At 43.6% G+C, this 27,500-nt stretch overlaps 1 protein-coding gene across 1 annotated transcript in view; it reads right to left on the bottom strand.

Moving 5' to 3' along the window:
- Positions 1–27,500, bottom strand: part of epha4b (eph receptor A4b) — an 85,304-nt gene that overhangs the window by 15,040 nt on the left and 42,764 nt on the right. Inside the window, exons 7-13 of the mRNA XM_053437979.1 lie at positions 24,036–24,371; positions 22,989–23,101; positions 21,802–21,964; positions 19,755–19,863; positions 6,358–6,425; positions 5,138–5,263; positions 4,702–4,887 (exon numbers count right to left, since the gene is read on the bottom strand). Of these exons, the coding sequence (XP_053293954.1) occupies positions 4,702–4,887; positions 5,138–5,263; positions 6,358–6,425; positions 19,755–19,863; positions 21,802–21,964; positions 22,989–23,101; positions 24,036–24,371 (1,101 nt within the window). The remainder of the gene's footprint in view (positions 1–4,701; positions 4,888–5,137; positions 5,264–6,357; positions 6,426–19,754; positions 19,864–21,801; positions 21,965–22,988; positions 23,102–24,035; positions 24,372–27,500) is intronic.

Raw genomic sequence — 27,500 nt, 5'->3', positions numbered from 1 at the left:
TCCTATCTCATCCATCCATCTCCCCCTTGTCCCCCTACATCCCGCCACCATCGTCACCTTTTCTCCACTTTCCCCTCCTGCTACTCCTCTTGCTCATTCGTCTCAAGATCTGCATACATATTCAAAATCGGAATCGTTGGGCATATGTGTGACTCCACGTGTGTGTGCGTGTGTGTGTGGCTGTGTGAGTGTGTGTGCAGTGGGGGCAGATGAGATGGAGCTTGGTAATTGAGGGTTTTCCAAACGAGCCGATTGTTGCAGTGATTGTAAAACACATAAAGGACGGATGGATAAAATGAGGGAAGGGGGAGTGGTACGGGGAGGGTGAGAGGAAAAAGGGGGCAGATTGCTGCACTCTCCTGATGTGTAGAGAGACAGATAAAGAAAAGAGATCTATTTTTTTCTCCCCTCCTTTCCTGCATGTGGCACTCCAATTAGCATGACAATAGCAACAATCAGGTGACAGACAACGGAGTCGGTTATTAGAGTGGCACATGGCGGGTGCTTGAGGCTTATGAGGTTTAGAACACTTGCACGCTCGCTCGTCACTCACTCACTCACTAACTACTTACTAACCTTAACTATCACAATTAAACCCTAACACTAGAAGCCGAGTCTTTCCCCTAAAACAACTGTCTAGACTTGTGGGGACAATTTCCATTTCTGTCCCCACAGTGTCATGAGTCCTGATGGTTAAGTTTGTGTTAACATTGAAGTCCCCTCTTGAACAAGAACTACAGCTGTCCACTAGCATTACTGCTTCCTGCACTGTTCTGCTTCAGAGCTTAAATGATTATTCTAATTACTTGACTGTTTGGATAATTGCACAGCTTGAAAACAGTCAGATCTCACTGGGGAATCTGCAGGAAACCCCACCGACCATTTGGAGCTTTTCATGCCACTGACTTTAGTTTTGACTAATCCGAATATGTCCTTGCAAGATAAGGCAACCTTTTTGAACTAGTGATATGTTTTTGTACTGTTGTTGTCGGTCATTTCTTGCTCCTTTAATCTTTTATCTTACTTTATTTCACTTAAGGTAAATTTGATTAAGTCCCAAAGAGAAACCTGTCTTGGGCTCCAAGCCAATGCATCATACAACATACAGCACAATAGTGCACGTCAAATAAATACATCATACATTTGCGGACAACTAAAAGCTATGAGACAGTGGTACTGATGGAAGATGGGGATGAAAGAGTTCTTACACAGATTCAGTTTGCAATTTGGCATCCAGAACTGCACTCAGGAGTGGTCACTGTTTTTGTAGTATTTTCCTTTACTGTTTGACTTGAGGTATTTTTCCAGTACTTCAAATGTGAAAATCTGCTTCTTTTCTTTCTCTTATTTATGGAGATCTTCCAATACCATGCTTTGCTTCCAGATACCAAATCTAATACTTGGACTTTGAGCATCATCCGATACAGAATACCGGTCCAGTACCAGTCCATTTAAGAACATAGGAACTTGTATGACGTAAGTTAACAGCTGTTTCTTACTAACCCTTTATGGAAGTGATGATTTCTATCATTGTTGGCCTTGCTCCGGTGAACTCCTAGTGCTCTTTCATTTGATGGTTCTTCAAATTCTTATTGCTAGTGTTGTAATTGCTCACACTGCTGCCACCCCTAGTAAAGACTTGCATACGGTACACAACACAGTTTGAAGTGGAAAGTATTTAACTATCTCTGGCTAAGGCGACACGACCAACCGCTGCTGCAGCAGCTTGTTTGTAGCAGCAGAGCCAAAGGGATTTCGGGGAAAAGAAAATTGCAGTTTTATCTGGGTGAAACTAATATACTTTAAAGAGGTGGTTTTAGATCAATAGAATCACTTAGCTTTCTGTGCCCGACCCGGCATTTTACAGAATCTGTATCAGAAATTCTCTACTTAAGTGTTACTGAACTAATCATCTTTAGGTTTTGGATTAATCATCACACAAAACCCTACTACTACTAGTACTACTAGGGCTGATTTTACTACAAGAGTTATTTCTGCCATTGCTGATCATACTGCTGCTCCCACTCGCACAAACCAGTCCAACACCTGAGCCCAGAGCAGTCAGGGTCAGTCTGCCTGATTAGACTGAGGGCGGTGTGAAGGGACCAGCTGGTGCTCGGGAGAAAAAAAAAAAGCCTGAAGGAATTATTGACCCATCTCAACTCTCACCCCCTCGCTCGCACATACACACCCTGGGCTGTGACCTGTGAAATTACTGCTCCGCTAGTGAGATTTGTTTCTGAGGAGCTCTATCAGCTTCTCAATGTGCCGTGAAGACAGGTGAGAGGAGAGGCACAGAAAGAAACGCATGTGGAAGTAGACACAGACACTCATTACATGCATACGCCATGAACACAACATGGACACACATCTTTTTTAATCACAGAAAACAGAGAAGTTAAGAGCTCCTTGTTTTATGGACTAAATGTGCTTGTCAAGTCAGGGTTCTGCAGTTTAGCTGTGCTATTGTCCCTTTTCAGCAATTGCAAAGTATTTTGTAGCAATTTATTGGGCTATTTTGAATCAGAATATAGTGTTTCAAAAAAAGTAGAAAAGAAAGTGCCATAATTACGTGTTGGCCTGTCAGAATAAAAGAAACCCATTTGTTTGTTGCTGCATTACTTTTGCAAACTGCCTGAATCCTGCGAACCAAAGGTCACAGTCATTAAGCATCAAGCATCATTTCCACAATGAGAGAGAGAGTGAGAATGAGAGAGGGAGGATGACGGAGGAAAGGAAATGAATAAGAAATGCAGAGGGGTCTCATTGTTAATATGCCTGCTGCTGAATATTCATGAGGCTAAAAAACACATCCAATTAACTTTATGAATTATTAATATTCATGATAAAAGCCCATGCATATGCATTTGCTCTTTTGTTGTTGGCCTAAGTGCCACTGAGAACCACCGTGTTAGAGACTTAAAATCTTAGCGTGTGTGTGTGCGTGCGCGTGTGTGTGCGTGCACGTGTGACAGAGGGAGAAAGCAGGGAGGCAGAGGTTTACTTGTCTACCTGCATGTTTACATTTCTATTTCTCTGTACAATCTCTCTCTGTCCTTTTTGCTCGCCTGTAGATCTCCTGACAAACAAGTGCATAGCAAGGTGTCGGACCAGTGGCAGTGAGGAAGGTGAATACGAGGGAGGAGGGAGGCCAGCTGATGTGAAAACACATTTTATGCGTGAAAAGGTTACACGTCCACACAGGCGTCTCTCCAGCGTCAGAATGAGCAGGAAGCAGGGTTTTGATCGCAGGTATTAAATGTTAAACACGTGTTAATGAGGTGCTACTGCACTGAACATACAGCTGTAGCAACAACACCTGTTCTAAGCGAACCCTTGTTTTGACACTTAAAATTAGGGATGGAAGAATAAATTACTTAAATAATCTTACATAATCTTACATAATCTTTTCCAAAAGCTCTGACTCTTAAATGATATACTATTTTCAATAAGGGAATAATCCAGACTTGCTGCGCCAAATTAATTTCAATTAATTCCAATGGAGGCTGAATCAAACCATATTGTCTGGACACAAAGGCTTCATCCACACAACTATGTTTTGATTTAAAAATGTAACGTTTCATTTACACCTGCCATCAACACTACTGGGGAGTTTTTGGAAGCACTGCTGGGCCAGTTTTGGATTGAAATGTCCAGGGCAGCTCGACAACATGCATGGGTATAAACAGAGGCCTTTGGAAAACATCATCTGGTATGGAACTAAATCACTTGGAAGAAGATTCTTTCAGTGTGGATTACCTAAGAAGTGGGTGATGCCCATTGTTTTTCATAGTGAAAACTTGAACCATGGGTTGATGATGATGATTATAATGCAACATGTATTTTATCCAATCTGTGTTCTCCAAAATCTATCTCTGCTGCTATCTGTCAACTAATAACAAACCAAGCTTTGCATTTTGGTCTCAAAGTGACTGTCTATTGTTTGGCCGTGAACGCAGGGATGTCTGGATAGAGCAAGGATTCAGCTTTTCTCCGTATTTCTTTGTTCAATTTTGTAAAAGCTCCGGTGTTCTTGGAGATTGGATCAACAAAAGTGGTCAAAACAAGCAGAGCGAGCTTTGTGTGCTGTGTTAGTGCGGATGTGAGATGAAAACCAGCAGAAAAGGTGAAAAGGATGTGTTTATGTGGCTTAGTGTTGATGTTCTTTGAGATTAATTGAAAGCAATCGAGGCAGAGAAGAGAAGAACAAGGAGATTAGATGGACACTGACAGAGAGAGAGAGAGAGAGACAGAGAGAGCAGAGTGAGATAGGGACAATAGAGTACAGCAGGATAATGTGTGTGTTTGAGTGTGTGTGCGTGCGTGTGCATGTGAGATCGAGAGAGCGAGACCCAACGATAACAAATCAGCTCTTTTGTTGAACCAGGATGTGTATCTCACCTACATGAACAAAACCCTGCTCTAATTGCCTAACACAATCATGTGAAGTACACAAGTGGCTGTTTAGGTTGCGGATGGACGCCACTCACATGTACACTGCCATGCGTCATCAGTTTGTTACCATGGTAATGGAGCTTTTATCTGATCAAGGATCCCCGCCAACATCGCCATCGCACACACACTTGCACACTATTATTACACCACACATACAGAGAAGAGAAAAGGGAAAGTACACAGACCACACACCTACTTCAATCACCCACCCACCCATGCAGGACGACGTGGTTTTATAAGACTCACATCTCGTCACGACGCCCTCCAGCCTGATGATGTTCGGATGGTCAAACTGTCCCATGATGGAGGCCTCGGACAGGAAGTCCTTCCTCTGTTTGTCAGAGTATCCCGCCTTCAGACTCTTGATGGCCACGTAGATCTCCCTCTTTCCCTGCACACGCAGCCGACCACTGCACACCTCCCCAAACTCTCCTGCACACACACACAGGGAGAAGATACAAGCTTGTATTTATGAGAAATTATTTGACATGACTAAAACAGGTGCTTCTTAGATATTCTTTATCAGTTTCCAGAACTAAGGTAGACTGTCCGAGCATTTAGATACGACTGAAAGGGATCCCTGAAATGAACCACAGTTTAAGTTCTTTGAATTCACAAGTTGCATTTTTTATACTCTTTTGAGTTATTAATACAGCCCACTGCGGTTTTGCTGCCAACTCACCAGCTCCAATGACTCTCTCTATGCGGATATTGGAGGCATCGATCTCTTTGGCAAAGTCTCTTACAGCCTGGTTGGGGTCTTCGTAGGTGTGAGGATGGATGTAGGTCCTGCTGCCTGGAAGCTTAACTTCAGGAGTGGAGAAATAAGGAGATGACAGGTTAATGCTAAATGAATTATATCATATTCAGCTTTGACTCAGTATTAAATAATTAAAGAATGAAAAAGTTAATACTTAATACTAAAGAAAAAGAATAAAGTTAGTATTCTCCCGGAGCTGACACTAATTCCTCCTTTATGCTTGCGCCCGTTAAAATGTGAGCTTGAGTGTGGGCGCTGTGTTTGAGTGACATTACAAATCATAACATAATAAAACACATAACCACTATGTTAGCAATGGTGTTAAAATGACTCATAATTTTAACAGGAACCCATAAGGAGCTTCACTCTGCCAGCAAACATTTGTGCATGAAAGTGTGAAACAATGTGGTTAACCATAGTGATACAGAGATAGAGAACCGCGATATGATATACACTGCAACTGTGTTAATACATATGATACATAGGAATGTGTGTAAACGAAGTAGAGGTGTTGTATGTGAACAGTCTTTTTTAAGAGTGCTGCCATTTCAGAGTGCTTCTGCTCCTGAATGGTTCAGCTGAGTTCAAAATGATAAAATATTCATCCTTGTGTCTGTTGTTTACGGCCATAAATACAGTCAGTGCTGTGATTCAGTGCAGGCGGGTGTGAGGTTTGGCTAAAGACATGTTATGTGAGTGTGTGTGTGTGTGTGTGTGGGGGGGGGGGGGGTAGGGGGGTGCTTACATAAGCATAAACTTAGATTTACAAATATGACAAAGTTTGAAAAACTAAATATATAACTTCGGTCCTAAGGAAATGACAGTATTTAATGATGCTTTCACACCTACAGTCTGACTGAAAGAGGTGGTTTGGTTTGTATAAAATCGAAGCATGGTTTGGTTCTTTTGGTCAGACCTTCAGCCTAGTAGCAGGAAGTGGAGACATGTCTGATGCACGTCTCTCTACAAACCACGTATGTAATGAAAAGTCTTAAGTGCTCTCACCTAATTGCTTTGGGAAACTAAAACTAACTGGATTAAATGTGAACACTAATACAAATACACAAACCTTGTATTAGACCATGTGTGTGTGTATGTGTGAATGCTTGTGTTTCCATTTGTATGAATGCATGTGTCTTCACCTCGGCCGTGCTGGAACTGCATCTTCTCCTCATCGGGGTCCTGCTTGGCTTTGATATATCCACAGTGCCTGAAAAGAAACACAAAGGTAAACGATTATCCTATTCTTCAAGCACACATACTGCACAACAATATTTCCCTCCCATATGAAGGATCACATAATCTTGGCTGCATGTGTTCTCTATATTAAAAAGCTACTGTGTAACATTTCCATGAAAGTCCCAAACTACTCCGTGCTCAGCCGACAGCGGTTTGTGTGAACAACTAGATAGTTCCCTCTTCTCTGCACGCCCCACTCCTCTATCTAAGACAAGCCTGGAGGAGACAAAAACAAAAACAAACTATTCCTCTTTTTCTCTGTCGATTCCACACTTCCCTCTAAGCTGTTATGCCTGGGGATGAGTGAGTGAGTTATTGAGTGAATAAATGTGTGTGTGTTTGTGTGTGTGTGTGTGTGCGTCACAGATGTCCCCATAGAGGCAGACCCCTGCATTAAAACACCCCTCTCTTTTTTTTTAATCTCCCCTCTGGCCTTTAACCAATGCCTCTAACATTATCATGGGTCACAAACACAGCCTTTTATGCCCTCTCCCAACCCCCCTGTGCACACACCCTGCAGCGGGGGTCAGTTCAACAGCCACAGCAGAATATTGACGAATTGATCAATTCAATCCTGGAGTCCAGCCGCGAGGAAGTGTTAGACTTATTCTGTTTTACAGACCTCACAGGGGGTTTGCTGCCATTGTGTGTGTGTGTGTGAGTTTGTGTGTATGAGTGTGTGTCTTGCTGGATGCTGTGGTGCCCTATGTTTGTGTCAATGTATTTTCTCTCCACTTTGTTGTGCTCCAGTCTTAAACAGTGTTTAACAGCTCTGATCACCCGCGGCTAACTCTGTCTCTGAGATTTACAGCTCTCTTAAATTTGGATGAAAAATTTGAGGCCAAAAAACATAAAATGTAACAGCGGTTTTATATTATAAGGTACTAAACATGACATTAATACTATGGCCTCCTCTCCTCTCCTCCTTGACTGCTGCACAGGTAAAGCACTAACCAGTCAGTATGTCTGTCCATTATGAAGACAAATTGATTTGGGCTAAGAGCCAGGAGTAACTGGGAATCTGATTTGGGGAAGCACCACAGAGCAGGAAAGGATAGAAAAGGAGACTGAAAGAAAGATAAAGAAAAGGGCGAGGAGACATGAAATATAGACAAAAAATTATAGGAGAGAAGAATAGTGAGGCCACAAACAGAGGATTGTCTTATGGCCAAGAATAAGAGACACGCAGAAGAAAGGGAGATAGGATGGGGGCCTCAGCAGGCTCAGTAAATCTCAGTAGTTTGGTCTTTAATCCTTCTGTTGATTTTACACAGCTGAATGCGTGGTATAACCCAGACATCAATAGGCTGTTTTGGGAATACACACATAGGGTAGACGCATTGCTGGTGTTTGGGGATAAAGAGGAGGGGGCATAATATTCTAATGAAAGGGGAGCTGGGCCCCACCTGGTTATCAGCTGGGCTGGAGCCAGTCAAACACCAAGGGACCATCATAACCCCCTTGACACACAATGCTTTGGGGCATGTGTTTAGAGCATATGGGGAATGGGGACATGGGTCACACCTCTGCTCCATGTGTGATAATCCTGTGGGGATGGACACACATACACACACACACACATGCACACACGCTTGCACCTCTGTGAAACATCAAGACCAATGGTTGAAACACTTCCCCATCACTGCTGTGTGTGTGTGTGTGTGTGTGTGTGTGTGTGTGTGTGTGTGTGTGTGTGTGTGTGTGTGTGTGTGTGTGTGTGTGTGTGTGTGTGTGTGTGTGTGTGTGTGTGTGTGTGTGTGTGTGTGTGTGTGTGTGTGTGTGTGTGTGTGTGTGTCTGTCTGATGGGAGATGAACACATTTCCATAGTAATTACAGAGCGACTCATTTCTCCTCTCCAGTTAGAAGTGTCATGAATCATTAGCGCTAAAGCATGGTACAAAACCTAACATGGCTGTGGCTTTGTTTCCCCTCGCCAGCTGCGTCGGCAGGATGTGTTTTTGTGTGTGTGTGTGTGTGTGAAATCTATATTTTAAAAACTTTTCAATCCTTGAATTCAGCTGACATGTGTGATCTTCAGTGTTCCAATGTAAATGGAAATTACATTAATGTTCAATATACAGAAAATAGTGCTTAGGAAAAGTTACGTTGACCAAATTCATTATCATAAAAATAATGAGCAAACCGGTCAATGCCATGCAAAATCCTCTTCACTCGTGGAATTTAAAATGTGAATTATGTTTTTGTGTGTATGTTGAGGCAACCTTAAAGGGTTTCAAAGGTTAATGAAAAGATTGTGGTGACGGCAGCCGCAGGTTTATAAAACAAAAAATGAATATATAATTCAGAATGGGCGAGAGTTGGGAGAGGTCAGGAAAATGAAAGAATTCTATGACAAGTTATAAAACTCCATCTGACAAGGACGATTGTTTGATATGATTGAAGGCTGAAGGTTCTGGTGAGATTTTTATAGTTAACAGTTGTGGTTAAGTTTTCGCAGAGTCAATGATTGGAAGAGCAACATGGGTTGGATCGACAGCTTTTTACTTTAATTAAAAACGCCAGAGTAGCTTTAACCTACAACATCAAATGAGTCGCAGAGTGAGAACTCCTGGTTGTGTCCTTTGTTTGTCATGGAAAATAGGTAAATGTATTTCGCTGGTGACAAGGTTGCAGCCATGAAATGTTCTGTAAAGCTTTTCCCTTTCAGGCTTTAGGTCAGCTGCAGATAAGATGGTTCTGTAAAACAGTCTTGGTGAGTGTCTTGCTCTCTGCTATGGATTTGTATTCCACAGGTATTTACTTTACGTTATGAACATTCATAGGTTCTTGAGCCGGAACAGGTTTTGTAAAGAGACATTTGCCACTCGCTGCTTCTTTATCCTGCTTGTCTTCAGTGTGGAGTTAGCACTCCCCATCACTGCAGGGGGAAAACATTGTTCCATTTAGCAGCCATCCAGCTGCACTATGCACTGCTGCTGGTTCATACAGTGAATATACACATCCCACCCACACAGATTCATGCTCATGCAGATTTAAAGCACACACACATGCACCAATCACGCAAAAACACACACGTTAATGGAGTGCGGTATCAGTATCACACCCGGCCTCACACTTCTCTCTCTGTTCCACCTCACTGAGGACAACAGGCTATCCCTGTCCTCCAAAGCCACACACTCCACATTTGCATATCAATTTACTTTTTAATATAATGCTCTGTCACTCGAGACCCATTTGTCATTCTGCTAGCAAGCTTCCACCTTCACAGAACTCCATCCATATATTATTATCACCGTAGCCCCTCCCCCAGTTTCCCCCTCTCTCCCTCTACCCCGCTGCCCTTTATCTCGGGGGTGGTTTATTCTTTTCTTAATTCTTCCTTTTAGTGAAAACATTCCCTTATCAAATAACCCACATATCCTCTTTTCTTTTTTGTCTTCCTGCTGTTTCCATCCATTTATCCATCCCCCAGCAGGCCCTGTCTTCCACTCTTTGTCTTAGCTCTTCTTATTTTTTGAAAGAGGGAATGGACATCAGGCACTGGAGAGAAAAGTAAAGAAATTGAGAGCGGGAGAGGGAGATGGAAAAAGAGAGTGCTGACAGGCAAGAACACACAATGGGGGTCCAAGCCTGCATACCAAATGACAAGCAATCAGATGGAGGGGGGGTGTGGGGAGAGAAGGGAAGTATAGGGATGGAAACTCGAAGGTTAATGTACAGAAGGGGCGACAGAAAAGGGGTGAGAGGGTGTTTGTGCTGCGGCAACAGAAGCTAAAGATAAAGAAGTGATGGAATAAGAAGCAGCTCTACGTAAAAAATCGGTGTAAAAGAAGGAGGGATGGAAATGTTGAATACTGGATCAGCACATAGGTCAAATTGAAGGAGAGTAAGAAAAGGAAGACTCGATAGACAAAGAGAAGAGTCAGTCAACAGTGTTGCTGCGGGAGTGAAAAAGAATTGTGTTCACGGTCTTGACTAAACCACAAGGTCAACAGTAAATCTGAGGGGATGAGAGGCACTCGGCGAGGAAGAGTGACATTTACACCTTCATTCACTCCATCAATTAATAATGACATATTCATTCATTGTTTTGTTTTTTTCTTCATCCCTGCTCAAGGTATCCACAGGTTAGATTCTTTCCCTGTTTGCGTTCCCAAAAACCAAGGAAACGCCTTCAACAGGTCGGCGGTCCATCACTAAGCTAACCCACGACAGATCAATACGCTCAAATTCAGCCAAACAGACAATTTGGAATATTCAGTCCACTCGATACTGAACTACAGTCGGTCTTCCTGTCAGGAGATAGCTCCGACCACAAACATTACAGTCACAGCTGCCAAAATATTCAGTTCAGAATGAATTTAATCACTTCTACAACCTCTTTCCTGACTACATTTTAGGCAGACACAATTGCACGATTGTTTTGGTATAATCGTGCCAACAGTCCGACAAACAGCAAAGAAAACACTAGAAGGGTGGTCAGACAGCACATACCTCCCCCAAGGCGAATCCCCTGTCTCCCCACGTTAAAGAAAGCGAAAGAATTCATCCACTCCAGAATTGAATGGGTTCTTTCAGGGTCGTGCCCAACCCCTCCACAACATTTCATGTAAATCAGTTCAGTGGTTTTTTGCTAACTATCAAACAAATGCTGATGAAAACAAAATTGCTTGATCGAGGTTATTACTTTTTTGGAGTAGGTAGAAATGACCGACTGCAAACCTATTCAATATGCACTGTTTCATTATAAAACCTACTTGACATATGTTTTTCAAATATATCTTCTTTAATTTATATCCTTTATAATTGTAGTATTCATTCTGTTACTCTGCACTTTTTGGTTTGCCACCCTGCATTTCACTGCAAACACTTTAACCCTATGGTTATGCAGGTGCTCTGCGTCCAGTATGACAACACACTGTGATCCATCCTGATTGTGTAATCTTCTAAAAGTTTTACAAAATGTGTGACTAAGCAGGCCTTCCACTTTTCCTGATATTGTCAGTGTTATGCCAGGTCTTCATTTATTGGCTTATTAGCCACAGGCAAAATTGCTGCTTCCATTCCCCCTTCAGCCTGACTCTGGGCTAAAGAGAGGGAGACAACATTGACTGCACTGAGTTGAGCTGATTTGTTCTTCCTCTGATAATTAAAACCAGCGTTCCCTCTGTTATTTTAGTTTGCCGGGGTGTCTGCAGCTCGACAGCGTGCTGTGTAATTAAGAGAACGACCTCTGTCAGACACAGGGTTGTAAAAGCTGTTAACAGCCCGAAGCTTACAAAAAGGGTTATCTCATCAGAAATGTCAGGTGAGCCGCTGGAGTCCCTATATCTGAGCCGGAGAGAAAGAGACGAGGTGAAAGAGTAGAGCAAAGGAAAGCATGGAGACGACAGTGACTACAGAGGAGATCAAACAAAGGGAAGCTTTGGCAGGACAGAATAAAAAGCTTGATCATGCACTGAAAGAAGAGAGAGGTGGGAGAGGAGAGAGCTGTAGGGTAAATATGAGAGGTGGGATAACCTTGAAACTAAGTGGGACAGAACCCAGACTTTAAATCGGGTATGAGACCAACACAGTTGTGTTGATGTTAATGTGCGGGTGACAAAGTGGCACAGACACGTATTCATTTAAAAAAAAAAAAGTCTGGATCATTTCCAGAGTTTGACTTTGACATATGAAGAAGGAAGCAGGAGATCGTCCAGGTCAGACGTGTTCACTCCAACAGGAAATGGCTTTCAGGAGAGGGGGGGGTGGTAGAGATTCAAGGAGGCAGGACATGACACAGAATTTTCTTACGGACATCGCATGTTGTTGTTGTTTTTTACAGCACATCAATAACCGGCATCTGCCCTTGTCATCAAAAGCCCTTGAATCTTGTTGTCTTTCCAAGTTGATACCTTTTCATCCTCTGGTATTTATTTTTTTATTTTTACATTAGTCGCATGATAGACACCTCGTCCACGCGCCTGTTTGCTCACTGTGAATTTTGTTCTCACATCTTTCTGCTGTATTCTCGCTTGGGCTCACTCAGATTTCCAGACATAGACCAGGGGGCTGGTAGGAAAAGTTCTTGAAAATGTCCTGAGCAACCGACAGAGACATTTGTGTTCTCAAGTACAACTGCTCTAGAAAATGTTCAGTGCATGTCAGAAAGCAGCTAAAGTCAGAGACATGGTTTATCTCCATGTAAGTGAATAACCTTGGACTAATGCTGACCTGAGACATGGAGGGAGCTAATAAAGTGTGGGCCGTTCTGAGCTGCTGGTATCGCCCAGTTTGCTTTATATGAGCGGCTGCCTTTTATAGGATTAGAGGCCGGCTGCCGGCTGGAAGACGAAAGTGGAAATTGATACACTCAGATACAAGACAGAGTCAGAAGGTATGGTACGCTGTTTTCTCTTCCTTTCCTTTCCTCTCATTTCCTTTCCTCTCCTCTCCCTGCTTTCTTCTTCTCTTTCATTTCCCGTCTCCCCGCATTATATTCCCCATTGCTAATCAGAATGACTAGAAAAATGAAATCAGTAAATCATTAGTCACCCCCTTCGGCATGACACAATAAAATGACACATCTATCCCCTCCACCCCCGGTCCTCCCCACCTCACGCACCCTGCTGTGGGTATCTTGCTGTAATCATTACTCATGATAATGGCTGATTCCATTTAATATCAAGCTATTAAATAAAAAATAATTACTGGGAATGAAATCAATAGATTAATTTCACTCATTATTTCAGAGCAAAATGAAGCCTCGGTCTCCAACGTGGAAAAAAAACGAAATGCAGTCGCTGCTCGGTTACTAATAAACAATGAGGTTTATGAAAGCTGATTGTGGATAATTAATTAAGAGTCAAAACGGCATGAAAAAACAAACAAACTGTGCGTGTGATGTAACGGAGTGTTCAGGAAAAACAAGTGAGTAAGGTTTCTCCATCTGGCTCGCTCGCTTTCTCTCTCTTCATCTCGGCCGTGTCTGGCTCTGGCTCAGCACTTTCTGACCACAGTGTAAAAAGATTTACTCAGCCCGGGCTAATTATTAGGAAGGGGAAATGATTAGCTGAAGAGTTATGACTAATAAATCTGTCTATGTTTCATTAACACCCTGTTTGGAAGCATTTCATTCGGCTGCCGCTCATTAAAGAGAGTGGTAATGAAAGGAAAGGAGAGGAGAGGAAAGGTAAGGAGAGCAGAGGAAAGGAAAGGAGAAGGGTGGTGGTGGGGTGTGTGTGTGTGTGTGTGGGGGGGGGGGGGGGGGTCTGGAGCTGGGCTGCAGTAATTGATGTAATGTAGCAGAATTTTTAACAACCTGGTGAGGAGGTCAAATGAGAGAGGATGAATTGGGGTTGATGGGGGGAGCAGAGGTGCACGTCATCTGTATCATTAAGAGAAGTGTTTATTTATATTTGCATATACACATCCATGTGTAGATCAGCGTGAAACTAATTCCCCTAATGATGTTACTACACTGACGCAGTTTGATTAGGTCATGATCCTATTACATTTCCACATATGTCCTTAGTGTGTGAGTGTGTGTGTGTCATATAAATGGATGTTCTATAAAGTTGACAACTCCAGCCTAAAACAGCCTTTTCTTATATTTGTGGGACATTTGATCAATTTCCTGCTGCAACGTCTGCTCATTTGCATGAAGCCTCTGAGAAATAGTTTTTGCACCTGTGGCAACTCGCTGTGATCGCCGCACTGTTTATGAGCCACTTTCTAGAATCTAGACGTTCTGCAGACGAAGCTGTATTTGGCGACATGTTAGAAAGCGTAGCAGCAGTAATTGAAAGCACCGGCACCCAAGCATCACATAGAAATCTGTCCAAAGACATAACGGACATTATCACCACCATCATCATTGAATATCTGCCCACACACACCTCCGCTCACTGGCCTGCTCTGTATCCGGTTGGTATGCACAAAATCCTTTCGGCTGCCAAATCATTATTAGCGCCATTATCAAGCAACCAGACCAACACCACCCACAGGGATGAGATCGCATTAGCTGATTACTGCCGCCACCAAAAACACCATATTTGGGAATCACGACTTTATTATTGTGCTTTTGTTCCTGACCCGTTTTTTCTTCTATATCCTGATTTTGTTATTTCGTGGTTCAAAACAAAGCATTTGAATTTTTTTTTATTCTTTCTCACATCCAAACTAAAAAGAAAACCCTGTCTTATTCCTCTTACTTTCAGTCTTCGCAGTTTTTTTTTCATTTTGTTTTCTCACGTCTTCTTTGAAAACCAAACAACCAGGCACGCTCGGAACATTTCGAGCTGTTTCACACTCAATCAGTGTTCCTCGGTCTCTTTCTCTCACTACCTCTTTACTCCCCTTTCAACAGCATGTTTTCATCAGCGCGTGCTTTCCCGTCCCTTTTAATTTATTTTCAATCAGGCTTCCTCTCCCCCTTTTCTGTCATTAAGTTTTTAAGAATAACCCTGGGCTGCACAGCAGATGCTGCGGAGGTGAAAGAGCTTACGCGCACAAACATGCACATCAACAGGACGTGCTATTGTGTTAGGATGGTAGAGCTGTTGCTGCTCTCTATTAGTGAGACCGAGGAGTCTTACGGCTAGAATCAGCTCCGTAATGACATCTCACTTTCCTTTGTGCCTTTCTCATACAACCTTTCACTCGCTCAGAAATTGTTGTTTTTCTCAAATTGAGGGATTTCTTTCTTTTCTCCTTTTTTCCATCTCTGAAAAAAAACAAAACCTGCAGGAGAGTAATCAATGAAGATTTAAAGCCGGATTAAGTCAATTATACATCTGATTTTACACTAAGTATCTAATGAATTGCTCCTAATTTGGAAATTTTCTGGCATCTTCTGTAACAGATCGCAGCCGATGAATCCCTGCTGAATATCTCCGGCAGATGTAATCCATGAAGGCAGACTTTAGCTGTTCTCACATATGAACTTTGTAACACATGAAGAGCATAACCAGAGAATGTCAATGTCAGACACGTTCCCAAGTACTGGAAATAATCGGTTTGGTTTCAGCGCAGTGTCGTGCATGAGGCAGTAGAGAAAAAAGTCTTCAACACTCGCCCCCTCGCCCGCTGCGAATTCAGCCAATAACCTGCTCTATTCACACATGGGCTCAATTGGACATTACACAAACTTGATGCTATCGGGCTGGCAGGGTAAAGTCTGCCCAGTGTCTGGTCCAAGTGAATCAGACGCTTGCCTTCACATTTACAGCTCCTTCGAGGAATGTCTAGAAAAGTTCAGGGTTGGTGATGTGAACGCAGCTTTTTAAGACACACACAGCAGATGATGGTAGAAAAAAACTAAAACATAGATGGAACAACTTCATGTTGACGGCTCACCAAGACTCCCACGTTAAAATCAAGAGAAACACACAGGAATCTGGTGATCAACCAAAGCCTGCAGCGATTCAGAGGAGGGGATCATGGGCATCAGGGGGGAAATCATTAGACACACACACACACACACCTGCCTACATACGTGTATGCTGGCAGCCAGAAGCTGTAACATGTTTAACAAGGAGAGAGAAAAAGTGAGGACCAAAGGAGAAAGCGCTTTTTGAGTGAAAGGCCATCTGCTGATTCCGTGGCCATGCCAGTCGACAGCTACAGCTTCCCATCGCTCGCCAGCCTGCCAAAGCACCCTCAGGAGGACAAAAAGCACCGACTTCACACACAAACACGCACGCAGGCATATACGCGCAGCGGAGCAATAATCGCAGAACACAGCAATAACTGATGTGATTTGTCAGCGCCGTGCCGCGTCTGAGGAGCTTTCAGCTTTTTTTCCCCCCATGTTTTCCCTCCTGCGGTAACAATAGCATAACAGCACTTTATTAAACGAGAACAGGACAGAACAGAATGGCCTGCAAATCAGCCCGTTTATGAGGCATGGCTGTTCAGCACGCTGCCAGCGAAGGCGGCAGGAAGTGCCGGGAGCGTGTATGTGTGGGTATATTAGAGAGAGGAAGACAGAGAGACTGTGTGGGTGCACTGTACATTGTTATATTATAGTTCAGTGATTAAAAAAACCGTTCAGTCAGGCTGTTCGAAATATGCTCTACCAGGTGTAAAAGGCTCCAGCACTTCTATCCAGTCTAGTGAACATTGGGGGAATGATTTAAACAGCTGGCATTTAGGGGGGAAAAGGGCCCTTACGAAATGTCTGGCGGGAAATCATTTCAACCCTGGCTGCCTCCCGGTGTCAATTTCAATCCCAATTTAATCATTGTCCACATTGAACTGGTCTCAGCACATACATCCGATTCTCGATACATCACAGGCTTTTTTTTTCCATCCGGATTTAAATTTGGGGAACGGAACAGGAAATGAAAGCTGCTGCGCCAAAAGACGAACAAAATGAAGAGAAAAGCAGAAGAGAGAGAGAGAGAGAAAGAGAAATGGACTGATTGACAGATAAGATGGAAGAGATGAAAAAGCATGAGGTATGGACAACACAAGAAGAGGCCGACCAATCATTATTTTCAGACCTGAAGCATGAAACTCCTATTGCACCCAACAGTGCAATCACCCACCCATCATCTCTCCTACCCTTCTCCGCCCCACCCACTCCACCTCTTTCAAACGCACTTCTAATCTACCTTTTCATCTTTCGCTCCTTGCCCCGCTCACTTTCCCCCCGCTGGCTCTGCTTCTCCCTCCATCAATCTGCCCTGTTCTCTCTCCATCCCTCTCAAGCTGTCCTCTTCTCTCTCTCTATCTTTCACACCATCTCAAAATGTAGCTCTCTAGCGGCGCAAACATGCTTCAGATGCACTTCCTCGACTCTCCTCACTGGAGTCTGTCATTCCCAGTGCCTTTCTAATACGTTCTTATTTCATCCTCCACTTGTGTCTCTCCTTTACTTCACTTCTGTCCCGATGTTTTACCCCCCGGAGTTCTCTCCCTCTCACTTTTGCCATCTCTCCTGTGTCTCTGGTGATGCAGCTTTGATCCTCGCTTCATCCCTCAGTTACAAACACTGTACGCACTCCGCCGCTACACTCACGCACACAGTTTGACTGATGTGCACATGTTGTTTAATAGAAAGCAGTAATCAACACTATTTCCTAGAAGTGTTCCCACATCTAAATTCAAAAAAGACAGAAACAGAGACAGAGAGGAAGAGGAGGACCTGGAATTGATGGCGGTGCATCGACCCCTCTGTAATACCTAGTTAACACCCCTTCAGCCTGTGAAGCCTGATAAGTCGAGTGTGAGTGTGTGTTTGTCATCATGTGAGTGCATAACACAGTGTACCGTTTTCTTTTAGTCTCACAATTCCCCTCTGATTAAAAAGATGTTGATGTGCTCCTGTTCACCTGCAATGTGTGTGTGTGTGTGTGTGTGTGTGTGTGTGTGTGTATGTGTGTGTGTTTGTGCACACACCACACAGGACAGTCTCCACTAATTACATCCCTCTTAGTCAATAGTGAATAGAGCACTCAGCCTGATAAGCAATCACCTGAATCAATACTAACGTTTTTACCATGTGTGCATTAGTGTCTGCATGGTGATGTGTGTGTGTGTGTGTGTGTGTTTTTTTTTGTGTGTTTGTGTGTTTGCGTGTGTGCCGTCCCTAACATGTCGCTAATCTAGTCGGAGCTCATAGAGGATAAACATTTAGTTATGGTCACGGTAAATCACAGATGCCTGTCATCCCTTTCTCTCCTCTCCTCTCCTCTCCTCTCCCATTGTTCCTCTTTTACTGATCCAAAGAGCTTTTTCACTCCAATTCTTTCATCTCCTCACCTTTCACCAATCGGCATTCTTGTATTTTCCTCTCTTCCTCTCATCTTCCTCTCCTTTTTGGCCTTCTTTGAAACAGAGCATTAACAGCAGCCTGACCTTCAAAGAGAGTGATCATAGAGAGGCTCTGCTCTTATACGGAAAAACGTAGCCTTTACTTGGGCTTCGGCAGCAGGATAAATGTCAAAGTTGGAGGCCGTGCTGTGGTACACCCACATCCCTCAGCAGGAGGCGGAGGACTAGACCAAGTGGGGGATCTCCAGCCCGTGTATAGATAGATAGATAGAATAGATAGAATCCTTTAATAGTCCCACAGTGGGGAAATTTGAGGGTTTACAACAGCAGCGCAGGTACAGTGCAACAAGAGAAAAAAGAAAGAGCAAAAAAATTAATAAAATAGTAAGAAACAAAAACAACAACAATGAGCAACAAAAAGTAAATAGTAAATAAATTGTAAATAATAGAACAATTAAATAATAATAATTGAATTTAAATAATTAAATAAATTGCACAAATTGTGTTGTGTGTTAAATGTTAAATGGGATCACAGCTGGTTGTACAGTCTGACAGCAGCAGGAAGGAAAGACCTGCGGTACCTCTCCCTCACACACCGGGGGTGAATCAGTATGGATGTGTGTGTGTGTGTTTGTGTGTATGTGTGTGTGTTAACCATTGTATCTAAATGAACATTTCCCACACTTTTTACATATGATAAGTGGCAGATTAGCTTCGCACCTTCATGAACTATTGTTTTCCTAACGGGAGAGAGTGAATGCAAACCTATCAGCACTAATAAGAAAGTACAGTTTTTCTTGGTGACCCTATGCTGATTACAGCTGTCAGTAGCATTGGCTGTAATCGACAAAACAGCTCACAATGTGTATATAAGCCGTCCAACAGCAGCTCAGAGCTGTGAGTATTATGCTGCCTTGTTATTTTCAGCAAATCCCACAAAAACACCAAACCTGACAAAGCTTTAATATGTCTCTCAACACTTTCCGCTTCACCGGCTTGTCTGTAACTGTCAGCCCCAATCCCACTGTTTCCTACTTTAAACACAAATCTTTAGAGATAGACTGTGAGAGTACGACCCCGCTCAGACCTGGGTGATCCAATCACAAGTAGACAACGCTAAGTACAGGTCTGGATGCACCCAAATGTGTCCCTACGTGTCCTGTGATCTGAGCACTCAGACCACAGTAGGAGATGATCTGGGATGCATGTGGCCACATTATTTTCACTGTGTGTGTTCAAATGTGTCCCGAGCCACACATGAAGGACCATCTGCTCAGCAGCCGTCACTGTCAGCCAACACACAGACAGACACACAAACACAACGGACACATCTGTAAACTCACACTGGGTAAAAACATCATATTTTGGTCTTTGTGAACCCAAATGAAAGACATGTTTATTTGCATGTTGCACGGGAAGAGAGATCTGATCACAAGTGGTCACAGGAGATGCACTTAACAGCTGCCTGCGACATGTTGGTGATATAAACCTGCACTACACCCTGTGCTCTCTGCCTGATTCTGTGGTGCAGCTCAATCATGTGTAGAGGGCCTCAGTGTCTCTTCAGTGTTGACCCTACCTGCCGCTGACAATGAAGCAGGTCACCAGGAAGATGAGGAGGATGATTCCTCCAGCGATGGACACAGCCAGAATGGTGGACTGGTTGGGGTCCCCGATAGCCAACACATCTAGACAGGGACAAAGAGCATACAGTGTTTTACTATAACCAGCATAAAGGAGCATGAAAAGAAGCTGGGGATGTTTTTTGTGCACTAGTAAAGTGAGAGATGAAAAGACTAAGAGAGGCTGAGAGTTAAAAAAACACCAAGGGAGACGGTGAGTGTGGCGGTGGCAAAGAGAATGAAATGAAATATGATAGCAATAGAAAAGGAGATAAAAGACGGAGGTTGAAGGGGAGGGGGGAAAAAGAGAGCGGGCAAACGGGTAAAAGAGAGCAAGGGAGGTGGGTGGGTGGAATAGTAAGTAAGGTCCTTGATGAAAAGCGCTCTCCCTCGCCGCATTGCCTATGAGGGTATGAGAGTGGACGTGAAAACCATTCCCGTTCGGCCGCGCTGTCCAAATGGATATGTTAACACTGCATGTAACAAGGCTACCGCCGAGAACTTTCTGCAAAGACGCATCGATTTTTACGCCACACCTATCGAGCCATTACTCAAAACAAATACCCCATTTATCTGGCTTAGCTAAGCATGAGTGGGTACGTGCGCGTCTGTGTGAGTGCTCTGTATATATGAATACGTGTGTGTTGGAGTTAAACGAATGCCTCACGGCAGCCACAGAGGAGCATTGATCTCCTATTACATTTACTGGTGCACCCATACACAAGCCTTCCATAACAATCAATGGAATCGATCTGATGAGATAACCTTGAGATGATTGCCAGGGTTGCCAGATCCTGTATTTTACAGCACTGAACTTGACTGTGACCCTCTTGTATGAAGGTTCAGCAGCAGCTCTGTATACAGTGATACTGGACCTGGATCGTGATCTCCAAGCAGAGGGTTGTGGGCACAGTCCCAATCAGTTTCATAGTCACATTCCCTGTACTTGTTGCCAGATGGGAATAGAAACGCAGCCCAACTTTTATTGATTATTGAATGATTAGTAGGTTAATGTGTGCCTGCTGTATGCTACACAGACAATCTATAGTGCAGTGCTATACATTAACTGATTTATCCCCCTCCGCCTGCCTGTGCGGGAATCAATGCTTACATTGAAGAGCACATTATGAGGCCTGTAAAGCAGAAAATCCCGGAGCAGATAATGAGGCGATAATGAAAGTGGATGACGGCAAACAAAGGACCAAAAGGTGAAGTGACAGAGAACTTGAAAACATGCCAGCGTACCACGCAGCATGCCTGAAGCTATCTGTCCCCACTGGGCTGAATCAAACTCAGCATGGATTTCTCTTTTTGTTCTCTGCTCCCCCCTTTTCCCAAAGGGTGATTACAGAATACATTCACAGGTCGCACTTTGTTTTTGTCCAAACTCGATCGAGCCAAATACAAAACTATCCAAAACAGACATTTTGCTTATTGTGTCCGAACCCAAGCACAAGGTTTTCAGGCATGTGCAGTTTAACAAAACCCAAGAAGATGTGCCCAAGCCTGACCTGACTCATCAGGTCCTGACAACCTGGCTTGGGTCAGGTAACCGAACTCAAATTCCTGTATGTAAGGGTCCAGAGTCCTTCATCAATAAGACAAATGTTGCTCTACACAGATCATGGTGTTACAGTGTAGTTGATGGCGTAGACAATAGTCTTAAAATGTAAGTTGCCCGGGCAAACCAGTCAAGTTAAAACCAATCCACCAAATGGCAGCAGAATATATCAGATGTCTGTGACCATGATTTGTGACGGGTGCAGACAGATTATTTTTCCTTTGTTATGAAATTGGGTTGTCTCCTTTTACCTGATATGTATTCAGGGAAGCTTTTCAGCATTCAGATACGATTGCTATTTCACAACCAAGCAGAGGATTGATTTAAATTGCAGGACGATGAATCAGGCTCTGACTGCAGTTGATGTAACATGGTTATACTCTTCGCCAAAACAATAAATTGATATATTAAACAAAAGAGAAATATGTGATTCATCCCCTCACCTTCGTGGCTGGTTTCCAATTCGATCTCTCCACCGTAGCTCCCGTAGCCTCCGTCGGTTCGAGCCCTGACCCTGAACACGTAGGTGGTGCCTGGCTTCAGGCCGTCCACTGTCATCATGTTGGAGCGAGTCTTCAAAACCGTATAGTTCTGCTCCCGCTGATTCTGAAGCAGAGAAAAGAGCGAAAGGAGGAGATAATTAAATACTTAGTTTCATAGATAATATTTAGTATCTGAGAAATAAAACGATCGTGGGTGAAAAGGGGCTGAGATTATAGATATACTCTGAAGGGTTATAAAAAGAGGAATGGACTGTGGTATCCAGAGACCGTGCTGTCGGGAAATAATAGAAACTTCAAACTGTTGAATCTAAATGTCTCCCGGGGCCAAATACATCTCACAAGTTTTCATTTGTTCATCGCTGGACCATTTGGTCTCATTTACACATGAGCATCTGCCAAGTCCCAAATCTTATCCTCTTGGGGGCCAATGTGCAGTTCCTCAAGTCCCACTATGTCTCATTCCTCGATTACCTTGTAGGTGCCTGTGCATGCATTTACAAAATATGTGTGTGTAGGTAGGAGGATGAATAAAGAATAAGTGTGTCTGTCGGTAAGCTGATCCCCTGCAGAGAGGCTGATACTCTACCTAATGGAAGACACTCTACAACACGGATTAACACTATTTTACGGCTAATGCCTGCTAACACACACACACACACACGCTTAATTTCATCACCCTGGCCGTGTTTTACGAGGCTGGTTCGACAGATGTGTGGTTAATTGGCTTGGTGTGAGCAGTAGGGGACATGTGAGGGAGAAGGTGATGGAGATAAAGAGATTGGAGAAAAGAGAGAGAAAGAGCCTGAGAGAGAGACGGACACACCCTTAGACTAAACCAATATCCAATATGACATCTAGATGAGAGGAAGGAAAGCATTTTAAATAACCTTCACATTGCCTTTATTCAATGTGTAGTTCAAGCTGCAGAAATGATGGATCCTACAATTCCCATAACCCAAACTGATAACATCTTTACGAAGGGTAACAGCTTCGTGCCTGTTAAACACCCATCCTCACCTCAGGTCTGTAATGCAGGCTTTCTGTTCACTTTGATCGTATCATGCTTGAAATTATTGGAGTGCCTCTTTAAACGTGTGTGGGTGTGACTGTGCGTGGGTCTTTCTCACCTTCTCGTAATAGATGACCTCATACTCCACTATTGCTCCGTTGGGCCTCTCTGGCCCCTGCCAGGCCAAAGTCACGCTGTCCTTGCTCCGCCTCTCCTTCAGCACTACGCTCACTGAAGGGAAACAAAAGGTAAAAGAGGGTGAAAACATGCGCGACAAAGAGAGAACGGAAAGTTCAACGAGATGTGAAAGAAAAAGCATGAATAGAGGGAGAGAAAGAGAGCGAGAGAGCACAGGCTGTGAGGGCGAGGGGAGAGATGGATACCCTCTGTGCTATAATGAGACAAACGGCTCATATTTGAAATGCGTCATCTCGCTAATGAGGGCGCTCACGAGGTGTTTTATACATGTGTGATTACAGTATTTCTATGATGTGTGTATGTGTGACATGTGTGTGCCTTGCGTGTGATCTGCTCGTGTTATTAATGCGCAAATCCAAAGCCCTGTGACTTCCTCCCAAAGCCTCCCACATCGGAGCACATGCTCGGTTGGGATGAAATTGTGCGTCTGGCATGTGTTTGTGTAACTGTATGTGTGTGTTGTGCTGTGGTGGAGAGCAGCACTTTGGACATGTGGGGATCTTAATGAGGTTAACAACCTCCTACACCTCTTTCACCTCCCCCCTTCTAGTGATCGCACACACACATTCGTAGTGAGACGCCTATTAGCTACCACCACCCTGTCATATGCACTTCTCTTGCACCACTTTCCTACACGTCCATACTGTGAGGGATGCACATATGATTATATATGTGCAGCCAGAGGTGCAGAGGTGTCATTTTGTGCTTTCAGAGTGATGCAGCACAGCAGTAATTTTACAGTTGCCATGTAAAAGCCTGATCTATCAGGACCCTGCAATCAGGAGGCGATTTTTGAAAAACACACCATTCCCTTTCCCCCCAAATTCCCAGTTCAAGCTGGTGAGTACGTTCTTCCCCAGAGGATTTTATTATCAGCCTTCAAAGACAGACATCACTGAAACCCTGAAGGAAAATATAATTTGTGCGGAGAGCCATTACCCCAGTATATTTTTGTGTATGTTCTCACCTGTTTGGGACGTGGTGACATTGATGACGACTATTCCTCTTGGAGTTGGACTTAAATCTGACACTCCATTCTGGCTCTCAACAGTGAAGCTGTAGTTGGAGTCCGGCTGCAGGTCAGTGACCAGCACCATGGCGGAGGAGAGACCAAACTGCCTGGGGACAAAATGGACGCTGCTACCACAGGGAGCACACTTTTTGCCATCGCCAGAGCACTTCCTGCAGTGCAGGCTGTAGGTGATGTCCCCTCGGCCTCCTGTCTCTCTGGGCGGCGACCACTCCAGCGTCACGCAGGTCTCGTTCACCGTGGAGATTGGGTTCTCTGGAGCAGACGGGGGACCTGAGGTAAGAAACACAGCAAAGGTTTATTTCTCTGAAGTTGTAATTTTGTTATTTTTACATAAAGTGAACTATTTAACTAAATAAGCTGTTGTGCATATTCATAATAAACATATTTAAAAAGTGTAGTCCACCAATTCGGCAGTCCCGCCCTATAACACGTTCAGACTCACGTTAGAAAGAAAAACGTTAAAAAAGGATCAAAGCTTTTTTTTTTATTTGACATGCTGCAGCTTGAGTGCTGACAGTTTGCTCAGAGTCAGGTGTGTTTTGTAGCCTTGAGCCACTCGCCTCAGGCAGAGATGAAGAGCAGGCCACAGAGGTCTGGTAAGAGGTCAGTTTCAGGCCAAATTTATGCTGACTCAAGCGACACTGCTTCAGGCCATTTGTCAGATTCCGTGCAGCTTTCCCTGGAGCCACAAAAGACTTAATACAATTTTTTGTCTACCCTTAAATTGCTCAACAGCTGGACTACTAGTCAAAAACTCCAGATGGTACCTTTAATGCTGCAAAATACAATAGTTGCTTATTTGAAAAGTGATAGGAACATATAGCTGTGTCCACTAAAACAAAGCTGTACCATCATGCATCTGGAACAACCGTAGCTACTACACCACTCCTTACCAGTGCCAGCTCAAGAAATAAGTACTGATAGAGAAACATTTTTGGCCCCAAATATAAATTCTCTAAACGTGCATTGTCTTCATGTTCATAAGCGATTTAATAGCAGTTTCTCTTTAAAACAGAATTCACATTGATTGAATTAGAAATGAATGAACAGACTCCAGCCAGAGTGTGGACACTTAGTGCTCCATTAATGGAACAGACAGTGATTAGAAGAGTGTGGCTGATTGTAAACGTGACACTATGACGATATCTTACACAACCAAGCTTTGAATTCATCTTCAGAGAGACTTCATGTGATGTTAAATAGCAGACTCCAGACTGCAGGTTTCTTTTTCACCATGTGAATGTAACTGATACTCGAGCGGCGCTGCACTCCAGACAATAAATAGTGAGTGGACAATGATCTATTGAAAGAGCTCTGAGTCGTTTTTCTCATGAGTCAGGTACATTTTATGATTTAGAGTAGTTAATATAGCTCTCAACCTTCGCTGGAATGATTAGTGTAGCGTAGAGTTGGAGACCAAAAAGTGCGTCAGTTATCATTTTCAGGCAAGTTCACAAATGTTCTTTTATTTTACATATATTAGACATTCAGATGAAGTCTGTTTCCATTGATACATAAATTTAAAAAGTCTAGAGTGTTTAAAATAGGACTAAATAAGCAGTTAGTCTCCAAATAACGCTGAGAGTTTGAATTCTACTCCTTTATGTTAGCAAAAAATCCTAAGCCTCGTGCTCACCCTCGTGGAAGTGAATGCATGTATGTGTTATTTTATTGTGCGTATTTGTAATAAAAGACTCTAGAATAAATGAAATAGGACAGATCATAGGGTAGCCTGCGTGTGTTAACATGAATCAAAGAGGATCACCCTGCGTTTTTCTTGCCCTGGGTCCTCTACACTGGCAACAACAAAGATCCTGTTCAAATGAATTAGTGGCCTGTGTGTGTGCATTTTGTTTTAATTTACACAGTGCTGTAGTTTCACAGATTGAACAGGTTGTGCAACCACTGGTAAGTCTACATAGGGGCCTTCTCTGTGCTTTTTCATTGGCAGATCAGTTTGACATATTACCAAGATTGTCAGCTTGAGCAATCCAACAAACCTGCCACACACCATCGAGGTAAGTGTTTACCACCTCCTTCTTATTGTATGAGGCAAGGAAATGGCTGATTGTGGTTGCTCACAGTGCAGTAAGGGTGAAGACATCTCAACCATATGGAAATTTGGCCGTATAGTTGCCCATTCAGCCTGACATCTCATCAAGCCTTGGCTAAGCAGTGGGCCCCAGGGGGCCTGCCGGCAGGGCCTGGGACTTTTCTGATTAGCCCTCCCAGCGGCAAAAATGCGTCTGAAGAGCGGGTAGTGATGGGGGATGGCTGAGCGTGGGCATCAGGGATCGTGGCCACGCTCGGGATAATTGAGGCTGTCGGTCATAAATCAGCTGAAAGGATGTGCTGACTGGGCTGCTAATTCTGTCTTCTTCTAAACCATACCCTCCCACTGCCCTGGGCCACACCTAACTGTCCATCATCATCGTTTCTACTGATCGGCCCTTTTATGACATTTAAATTATATCCCTCCGATAGTCCACTATTTACCCCCACTGTTCTATTCACTGACTGGGTCTTAAGTGTCATTCTCCATGTCTTTCACCCGCTCCCCTCATTTTCTCCCCTCCATCCCGCTCTGTGCTCTTCACCAGTCAAGAGAGCATGTGGGTGCGTGTGCGCCCATACATATTTGAACAAACCCTTACTCATTTCCAGCTGAAAATACCTGTCACATCTCACCTGCTGCACTGATTAATGTGTGTAATCTACCATAACCTGATAATGGATTAGGGTACGTGTGTGCATGTGTGTGTGCATGTGAGAGGTCTTCTGTATTTTTTCAGTTCAGTCTCCCTCTCTCTCTCCCACCTGTCACTGTCCCCCCCCCCATCCCTCTCAGTCTACCTAGATCCATCTCTTCCTGCCTCTGCCTTTTGCTTCGTCTTTCCTCCTACTCCTTTTCTATTCTCCTTCGTCTACGTTTGAGAGGATGTGCTCTGATCCCCCTGGCTCTCTGTTTGTGTAAGTTTGTGTTGTGCAATGTGTGTCCACTTCCTCCCGGCAACATATCCTTGGTAATTTGAACATGGAGGGGGCAGGTTATATGGTATTTACTGCAGCCAGCCAAACAAGCGATGATTGAGATGTTTTGTTATGTTATGTCAATCTTTATATACAGTCATTGGTGTTCCGTGTGTGTGTGTGTGAGTGTGTGCACGAGAGGAAGACAGAGAATGAGAATCACCCATATCAGTTTTCCCATCTGACATATCTGTGTGCCATAACCACACAACTGGCAGACATGGATGTGTGTGTGCATGTGTGTCATTAATATGTCTGTATATCTAGTGCTTAGTAATCCAATAGGAGACGAAGGAGCACATGGAAGGATTATAAATAAATAAATGAAAAACAGCCACGCAATGTAAATTCTTCGAGGAACACACCGCA

The sequence above is a fragment of the Pleuronectes platessa genome, chromosome 13, assembly GCF_947347685.1.
Source record: "Pleuronectes platessa chromosome 13, fPlePla1.1, whole genome shotgun sequence".
NCBI classification, from domain to species: Eukaryota; Metazoa; Chordata; class Actinopteri; order Pleuronectiformes; family Pleuronectidae; genus Pleuronectes; species Pleuronectes platessa.
The sequence above is the reverse complement of the archived record's forward strand: the minus strand, read 5'-3'. Positions and strand labels throughout refer to the sequence as shown.